The 8,837-nt window shown below is 37.3% G+C and overlaps 2 protein-coding genes across 8 annotated transcripts; one reads left to right on the top strand and one right to left on the bottom strand.

Annotated features, from left to right (window-relative positions):
* Positions 1-93: 93 nt before the first annotated feature.
* On the top strand, positions 94-2,661 carry LOC105114420 (Mitochondrial transcription termination factor family protein). Of its 5 annotated transcripts, none has more exons than XM_011010954.1 (2): positions 94-1,542; positions 1,623-2,661. In XM_011010954.1, exons 1-2 carry the CDS (start codon positions 278-280, stop codon positions 1,681-1,683), a joined length of 1,326 nt encoding a protein of 441 aa, XP_011009256.1. In that variant the 5' UTR covers positions 94-277; the 3' UTR covers positions 1,684-2,661. The 5 variants fall into 5 exon arrangements, with proteins under 5 accessions (XP_011009256.1, XP_011009257.1, XP_011009261.1 ...); XM_011010955.1 differs by having other exon boundaries at positions 94-1,547; positions 1,628-2,661; XM_011010959.1 differs by having other exon boundaries at positions 94-1,996; positions 2,152-2,661.
* A 242-nt stretch (positions 2,662-2,903) lies between these two features.
* Positions 2,904-8,567, bottom strand: LOC105114421 (ABC transporter B family member 25-like). 3 transcript variants are annotated; one of them, XM_011010962.1, is made up of 17 exons: positions 8,388-8,564; positions 7,871-7,942; positions 7,740-7,775; positions 7,577-7,651; positions 7,340-7,464; positions 6,930-7,029; positions 6,622-6,793; positions 6,405-6,523; positions 5,671-5,781; positions 5,350-5,494; positions 5,074-5,206; positions 4,492-4,567; positions 4,336-4,401; positions 4,064-4,171; positions 3,791-3,898; positions 3,509-3,706; positions 2,904-3,386 (listed from the first exon to the last, which is right to left on the bottom strand). In XM_011010962.1, exons 1-17 carry the CDS (start codon positions 8,460-8,462, stop codon positions 3,177-3,179), a joined length of 1,929 nt encoding a protein of 642 aa, XP_011009264.1. In that variant the 5' UTR covers positions 8,463-8,564; the 3' UTR covers positions 2,904-3,176. The 3 variants fall into 3 exon arrangements, with proteins under 3 accessions (XP_011009264.1, XP_011009263.1, XP_011009262.1); XM_011010961.1 differs by having other exon boundaries at positions 4,336-4,567; positions 6,930-6,984; positions 8,388-8,567; XM_011010960.1 differs by having other exon boundaries at positions 4,336-4,567; positions 8,388-8,566.
* Between the last annotated feature and the right edge of the window lie 270 nt (positions 8,568-8,837).

Raw genomic sequence — 8,837 nt, 5'->3', positions numbered from 1 at the left:
CTGCTGAGTGCATGCTATAATTCATGGAAAATAACTACCATATATATATATAAACAAATAATCACACCGTAAACTAAATTAAAGGATATTAAATCTAACTTTCAAAAAATAGCTTTGTAATTCTGCCCAGGACGCCCAAGCGGCTCTAAAATTCCCAAACAACAATCGAGGCATCGCCATAAGACCGAACAGCTTTCTGCTTAGAGGTTCCTCAGTTTTTCAAGTGAACTTGGTTTCTTTGCACTGCAACAGACCCGAGCTTGAGGATCCTCTATCAATGGTTCGACCAACAGAAACTCTTCATCACCTCATTGCATCCGCACCAACACCCTTTAAGCCAAAACTCCGTTTCTTGTCCTCAAATCAATCCCTCTACAGGAAGCAAATTTCGCTCACCACTCTCCTTCAGAGGTACGGTTTCCCTCCCTCTCAGCTCCAAACTTTCCTTTCTCGAAATCATTTTCTTTTGAATTCCAATTTACATGATACGGAGAAATCCCTTGGTATGCTCACATCATCCTTCAAGATTCCACATAAATCCGTTGTTTCTTTGATCATTGATTGTCCCGGGGTGTTGGACTTTGACTTCTTGAAGAGATGGGAATTTGGTTTTTCAAAATTTGCAGATTTGGGTGTTCCTCCATTGCTCATCAAAACTGTTTTGGAGCATTCTAAGAAATTCCAGATTGACCCAGATAGGTTTAATGAGACTTTGAAGGTTTTGAAGGGTTTAGGGTTTAGTGAAAGTACCACGAGGAGGGTTTTAGAGGGTTTTCCTGGAGTGATTGCTTTGAAGGAATGCGAAATTCATAGGAGAATTCAATTCTTGATGGCAATTGGAATTCCCAGAGATGGAGTTGACCGCGTCTTCAATTCATTTCCTGAGGTTTTAGGGTTTGGAATTGAAAATAGGCTAATGCCATTGCTCAATGAGTTTAAGGATTTGGGTTTTAGTGAAGAGTTGGTTAGGAAAGAGATTATTAGAGAGCCTCGGATTCTCGGTATGGAAGTAGGTGAACTCTCGAGGTCTTTGGACTTGATTAGGTCTCTGAAATGTCGAGAACCGATCAAATTGAAGATTTTTAGTAAGGGAGCATTTAGAGCTGGGTTTGAAGTGAAACTTAGAGTCGACTGCTTATGCAAACATCGGTTGATTCGTAGAGAAGCTTTTAAGATTTTGTGGAAAGAGCCAAGGGTAATTTTATATGAAATAGATGAAATTGAGAAGAAGATTGATTTTATAGTGAAAACAGTGGGATTGAATGTCGGTTGTTTGGTTGATGTTCCAGAGTATCTAGGTGTGAGTTTTGAGAAGCAGGTTGTTCCTCGATATAAGGTAATAGAGTATTTGCATGCAAAAGGTGGACTTGGTGATGAGGTAGGATTGAAGGCCATGATCAAGCTAAGTAGGCGTAGATTCTATAATCTATATGTTAAGCCATATCCAGAATGTGAAAAAATGTTTGGAAGGTTTTCTGGTGATGTTCAAGTTAAAAACCAACATCCAACTGGATTATGGAAGCTTTTGAAACCCCAACAAAGGGATCCTGACTCGGAAGAAGATGTGAAGAATATGAAGTCTTTCATGGAAGGACTTGTTTAGCAGAGAAGGCCCAACAAAGGGATCCTGACTCGAAAGAAGATGTGAAGAACATGAAGTCTATCATGGAAGGACTTGTTTAGCAGAGAAGGATGATTTGCGATTTGCAGCTTAGGGTGCAGTTGAGTGGACTTGTTCTAGTAATTTTAGGCGATGGAAAATTTGTTCTATTGTATTTGGCCTGTTGTTCTCTTGATGCATGATGGGGGGATTTTGTTAGAAAAATATGGTTCTCAAAATCGTCGGATTGGCACTCGATACCCAATTTTCAGAATGCCTGGACTGCACACAAGGAATTCGAGTTCATTACTGGAAATATTTAGTCAAGAGAGACTCGTTCATATAAAATTTTATGTGTGGACTGCCTAGCATGTGCATGTACTTTGGGCTCTGGAGGTTTGTTTCATTAATTATGGATTATGGCTAAGCAATTCAGCAAAATATTTGGTTGACCATTCACAGGTTTTTATAAGCTGTGAAGCAAGGAAATTGTTCAAGTTATTCTTGAAGTTGATTTTCAACTTATCATGCAGATTGGTGTGCTCTTGCAGCTCTCAGCCATCATGTACTGGAACTTCTTACTCAGGACTGGATTATTAAAATGTGACGCCAACAGGGCAGGCAATGACCGCCATGATATGTGAAGTACAGCTACAAGCAAGGTAAATTTCGAGAAATGGGATTATTTTGTTTAATACTGTTTGAAAATGTCAGATTCCCAGGGAAGCCTTCACAGAAACTTGCCCACTTTTTTTATCCTAACCTCTACATTTTTCTGAAACATCTGCCGATTTGCCTGGCTTGGTTTCGAGCTCACTGTTTGGAGACAGTATGTCGATACCTTAACTGAGCGTGTCAATGACTCACTAACATCTTGTATTAACTGTCACGATTGTGAGTACCTTGATACACAACTGATCCATCTCTCTGTTTGTTTGTATTTTCTCTCTTTTTCTGGGTGTCAAATAATATTTTGTATTTGTTCAGTTTCAGCAAGGGTTATGATGCCGTACAAATTAAAACTGTTTATATTTTAAAAACTATTTGTCGCTAAGTTTGCGAAACTTTGCGTTATGTTCTAAAGTTCAAGTGGTAATCTCTTTCCCACCGAACTTGATTACTAGGATTGCAGCAGAAGAGCAATTCGGAGATGATGACAGCATTTTCTCGAATAACTTTTACTAGTCATTTGTCTCCTTGATATGCTAGCCAAATAGTGCTGAACTCTCTCAACTTGCGTACAGTTTCCAAAGATGATCACAATGCCTATAGAGGCAAAAATGAGATGCATGACATCCATGGATTATCTTGGCTAAGCCGCTCCTCTGACTTTCCTTTATTCGAAAGTATCAGAAATGATCAGGACTTGATCGTAAAGATACCCTCACTAGGTTAATCAAACAGCTTGGAGCTCTTCCATTGAGGATTCGATACATTAACAAGCTTTACTGATGATAGCATTGGCTTTCAGAACCATAAATCAGTGGCGTAGCATTGAATGCATTATCAAGAAGGAAGATTTTATTATAGAGCTTCATACTTTCACCAAAACGTTCGTGGTCCATATTTAAGGGTTTTAAACGATGACATCTGTTTTGGGTCCCTGTAACTGTCTCTTCACCAACGCAGTATAGGCCCCATCCTTGCTAAGGAGCTCTCCATGAGAGCCCCTCTCCACTATCTGACCATCAGAAACAACTGCTACAGTGTCTGCACTTTGGACAGTTGATAGTCTGTGGGCTATAACTAGAACAGTCCTTCCCTTCATCAGAGAATCCATGGCATCCTACAAAGTTTCCACCATGAGAGCTTGTGAAAAATTTATGCGAGAAATAAATGGCATCAAGTTTTAAGAAAAACCTTCTAAGAAACTAAAACAAAGAATGTTGTGTTGACATGTAAACTGACCTGCACTAGATATTCACTCTCGGCGTCCAGAGCACTTGTGGCTTCATCAAGGAGGAGAATCCTTGGATTCGTCAGTAGGGCTCTAGCAATTGCTACCCTCTGTTTCTGACCTCCTGAAAGCCTTACCCCACGTTCTCCTACAAAAGTTTGATATTTATCTGGGAAGTTTGCAATGAAATCATGCGCATTGGCCATTTTCTGCAATATCACAATTACATTAGCTATTGCTGATTGTTTAATTAAGAGGGATTGTGTGGCAGTTTTCGAGAGGTAGAAACTTACTGCTGCATTTTCTATATCCATGCTGCTGACCTTACCCTCACACCCATAGGCGATGTTATCCTCTATAGAACAGTTGAAAAGAACAGGCTCCTGGCTCACTATACTGATCTGTACAAATATAATAAAGGGCTGAGTTTAGTATGTACAGAGAAACCTCTAGACCATAACAGCACCAAGTTATGAAACAAAAAATTAGCCAAGCAAATCTAAAATTTATACGAGCATCTTATGTCAGGGAGAAACAGGTTATATCAAATGGAAAATGAAAATTACCTTTCTGTGTAGATGTTCGTGTGATATTTCCACCAGAGGAACCCCATTTAGGAGAATCTTTCCCTTAATTGGGTCATAAAACCTTTCAATCAAGTTTGCAATTGTGGTCTGAAACAAGCAAAATAACATAAATATGACACTCTGCCTTAGGTTGCAAAACTCAAACTTAGTTCGCCAGTACTTCTTCAATTAGAATGGCAAGTCTTATAAACTGAAGCAGCTTAGGAGCTTATATTTCTTTTTCTTAAAAAAAAAAAATACATAAATTTTACTTTTCCTCCTCCACTAGGGCCAACAAGAGCAACTTTTGAGCCAGGCTGCAGTTTCAATGTTATTCCCTGTAATTGAAAGAATGTATAGTGTTTTATCATCAGAACAGTATGAACAGACAATAACTTCTGAGAGGTAGTTAAGAGGAAGCTAATCACCTTAAGAACCATGTGGTTGGGGCGGGATGGATAGGCAAACCAGACATCATCTAACTCCACATCCCCATCCTGTTCACTAGAATACAAGGAAAACCAATAATCAGTTATGAGATTCTTTCTGGTTTTGAAGTCACAAAATGCGTGAATTTTATGAGTTTTTGGTTTGGTTGCATGATACTTGTTTATCACATATAAACCTCAGCAAAAAGAGAGGTAGGTAGGGGGTGGGCAGGATGATATGGTGCTGTCATGATTGAGAAACTGTAATCATTGTATGGAATTGAGACTTTCGAAAGAGTAAATTTGTTTAGATAAAGAAAAACTGCAAGCAAACTACTGAAGTTCATAATTTCTTTCATAGGCAATTGCTTCACAGAAAGCAAGAATGGTGGATGATTAGTTTAGTCCAGACTCCACAGACAAGTAATGGTAACCCAACTGGCACTCTCATAATTGTAAGTTTACTGCATATTTGTGCACCGCTGTCACCAATTTCATTTTTTATTCTAATTATCAACAAGCATGACTAACTCATGGAATCATTCACAAGCATATTAGAAGAATGAGAATCCCATGACTAACCCCAAAGGACACTTATTCCCTGACTTTGGCATGGATGAGACACGATCTAGAAGCTGGAAAACCCGCCTGCTGGATCCTGCAGCTTTCATTGCCACAGTGTACAATCCCGACAATCCAGATATAGAGCTGCCAACTGCAAGTGGAATTAGTTGCTACAAGTCAATCAATCTAGACTTGAGAGATTTCAATATTGATAATATGATACCATCAAAAATAAATTTCCTAAATTAGATTATAATTTCATTAGATGAAAAATGGATCCCTGCATGCATTTACCTGTGAGGCTGTAGAGAATGAAGGATGTAAGAGCACCAGCGGTCATAGAACCTGTAATTGTTAAATTAGCTCCATATATGACCACTACGATCACTGAAAGGGTTGATGCTGCATTGAGACCTCCTAAGAAGAGCCCAACCACTTTCTGTACGATAAATAGCTAGATCAAAAGATCCACATAAACAAGGACAAAGAGTTTTTTTTTTTATTCATTATTTTTTCCTTTTTGGTTTGGGTTTGTGTGAGGTGGGACAGGGCAGCGAGTGAGAAAGTATGTTCAGGGACGTTGAAGAGGATATCAAACAACACAAGGGAACTTACAGCTTGCTTAAGTCCAAGCTTCAATGTCTCATCAACTTTCTCAGAATAGCGTGAAATCTCGTAACTTTCTTGTGCAAAAGATCTGACTGTCCGTATAGCACTAAAAGATTCCTAAGCACCAGTCATATAATTCACATGTGATTTCCAAATGTAACTTTAACAGTAGACAGTTTGCATCAGTGTAATCATACTAAATTTAATAGCATTTCAGCATTTATTGCACAAGCAGACCCTTTGCATTATTGTAATCATACTAAATTTTCATACCAAAAAAGAAAGAAAAATTGGAAGTTATCTTATTAAAAACTTGCCTCTATATCAGTTATGAGGTCTAATTTCCCTTCAAGATATTAGCATTTACCCATATTATGCATAACCTTTCAGCATAATTTTACATCAATTTACACATTCAACATTTACAGGAAAAGGCATTTAACTGGCTTCTAGCTGGGCACTTCATCTGCATCACGGTATCAGATTTGTAGACTTGCCCATTTAGGTTCACCAGCCAACACAATTATAAGAAAATGAACTATAGTAGTGGGAAACCTTCTATATATATATGACCCTGTTTATACCATCTTGCTCATCATTTAGCAGTTCCTAACTAGTAACTCTTGTGAAAATTCTTCAGACTATCATTTGAAGAAATATTGACCAATGGATTATGTTATCCCTCATCAATTTTCTACGTTCAACTACAGAAAATCTAAATTTTGTTGGCAATAATATACCTCAGCAATTGAAGCAGAAGCAGCAGCAGCAGCTTGAGTCTTGTGAGAAAGTTCACGAAGGAAGCGGCCAAATTGACGTACGGCAACAGAAATAGCAGGTACAACAGCCAAAGACAACACTGAAAGTAAATGAATAAAAAAAAGCGAATGATGAGCACCATGGGCTCATGGAAAAAATGAGGTTCGTGTACTGCCAATCCAATGATTAAATGCTTACACGTCAACTTCCAGGATGTAGCAAACATGAAGCCAAGACCAATGAGTGCAGTTGATACATTTCTTAGGGCCTCAGAAAGATTTGTGGTTGCAGCATTTTTTATGATCTGGGTATCTTCGGATAACCTGCTCAGTAGCTCTCCAGTTTTAGTTACATCAAAGAAGGCCACCTCCTGCAAAATTCAGCAACCACTGTTAACAACAATACATACCAAACAGATGAGAAAGTAGAAAAGAATATACCTGCTCTTTAGTAGTTGATAGAGCATAATGAGTTAGAGAAAACACTAGAAGGAACTAATCTTTTACCTGGTTAATAAGGTGAGCAAATAAGTTGCTTCTCAACCGAGCCACCACCCTTTCACTAGTGGAAGAAAACAACCATGCCCTGAGTGCTGTGCAAACTGAACTAAATGAAGAAACAATCGATAAAGATCAATAAACCCCTTAAAAATCCACAAAAATCATCATGTGAATACTTTGATTAATGCTGCATTACTTTTCATGAATCTCATCAAGTACTAGATGAAACAATTAGAACCAGACTACCAATGCAACAATATAGTATCTATTGTATATATTCCCTCGCACTTTTTGCTGTGTAATATGGTAAGGAAGCAGAAAGAAGCAAGTTTTACATCTGGGAAGCAACAGGACAGTAAACCTTTTACTATAAAAATGTAAAAAAATCTAAAGGCCTTGGGATACACCAGTCCTACCCAGTTATGACAATCAGAAAGATCTCTAGTATGGTGTTGTTGACAGCATGTAAAGCTTCAGCTTTCTGTTCAGGTGTTTCTATATCTCCCGACACAATGTCTATTATCTTTCCACCAAACTTAGGCTGCAGCATGAGAAATCCAAATGTTATGATCATAAGGCAACAAATACACGCCTGAAAACCAGAGAAATCATTGTAAACACAACAGAGAATCTAGAATCACAAAAAGACGCACAATTAGTATACTTGATGTGGAAGCAATCAGGAGAGCTAGCGTAGCAATTATCAGCTTTACTGCATCAGGCTTTGCCTGTAATGTGACAAGAAAAGCTGGGTAAAATAAAAATTTGTAGCAATAATATTATACTTTCAGCAAGAAACACCATAAGGAGACTTACCAGAGAAAGTACTCGACCAAATCCCACATTTGCAGCCTGAAAATTTCATGAATAAAGTTGGCATCTAAACACTCAACTCAACAACACTACAAGGACATGAAGCTGAAGCAGCTAACAGGAAACGCACTTACTGGCACTGCATCTCCATGCTCAAGGTCTGTGAACTGATTATCCTCAGATGCATCATTTCTCTTTCTTCCTCCCTTTGCAAGCACAAGAATTCAAGAAACATAGAAAGTAAATGGATAAGATAATTCCGAAATGTAAGCAAGCAATAATAATTTTTTAAAAAATAATCTAAAGAAACAAATAATAATAAGAGGTCATGTGAAAACTAAGATCCAAAATAACAAACACTTGGTAAGTACAAGAATTCGACCCAAGTGCCGTTTTTGTTAATTTGATCAATTATGTATATGGAAACATGATGATGACTACGTTTAAATCTGAAAACATCCAAAGTACAATTAACAATCCAAGCACAATCAATTGACAATATATAAATTAATCAACCCAAACTCAAAAACTTCTCAAGAACGATGAGCAGGACATATCAGAAATGGTATCCCGGACTACCTAGAGGCTGCAAACATGCATGAAATGAAACAAAAACAATATTGAATGGTCAAAAAAATAAAAGAAGCTTACTCCTCGACTAAGAAGAGCCCTCCGTTCATCACTACCACCGCTGCCGAAGCCATGCGCCCCTCCAAACCTGTCCATTGATTAATGATAATTGAATTCTAACAGATTAAAAAGTAGAGGCTGTAATACACACACACACACACACAAAACAAACGTTAAAAGAAATTTCCACGGTGGTACTAATATTTTGCACTTTATTGGCAAAATCATTTAGCTTCGGGGGATAAATAGTTTATTTCTATTTTTATTGTATAGTATAATTACTTTATTATTATTGATAAAAAATTATTAAACCTTCATCAACTACTTTTTGGTTTTTATTTAATTTTAAAACAGTTAAATTGTATTATTATTTTTAAAATTTAAAGAGTTTTGTCTTTAATTTAAAAAAAATTTTACCTAATTATTTGCAACAATCTAATTTTATAAATAAACAAAATATTAAAAATATAA

Source organism: Populus euphratica, unplaced genomic scaffold (genome assembly GCF_000495115.2).
Source record: "Populus euphratica unplaced genomic scaffold, PopEup_1.0 scaffold1008.1, whole genome shotgun sequence".
Taxonomy (NCBI): domain Eukaryota; kingdom Viridiplantae; phylum Streptophyta; class Magnoliopsida; order Malpighiales; family Salicaceae; genus Populus; species Populus euphratica.
Note: the sequence above shows the minus strand (reverse complement) of the source record. Positions and strands in the feature narration are given on the sequence as shown.

Coding starts and splice junctions, on each gene's coding strand:
- LOC105114420 (XM_011010954.1), top strand. CDS start 278: ATGGTTCGACCAACAGAAACTCTTCATCACCTCATTGCATCCGCACCA. Junction 1,543..1,622: donor CTTTTGAAACCCCAACAAAG/GGATCCTGACTC, acceptor GGCCCAACAAAG/GGATCCTGACTCGAAAGAAG.
- LOC105114421 (XM_011010960.1), bottom strand. CDS start 8,462: ATGGACAGGTTTGGAGGGGCGCATGGCTTCGGCAGCGGTGGTAGTGAT. Junction 7,465..7,576: donor CCACATCAAGTATACTAATT/GTGCGTCTTTTT, acceptor CTCATGCTGCAG/CCTAAGTTTGGTGGAAAGAT. Junction 5,782..6,404: donor CTTCTGCTTCAATTGCTGAG/GTATATTATTGC, acceptor ACTGGTGCTTAG/GAATCTTTTAGTGCTATACG.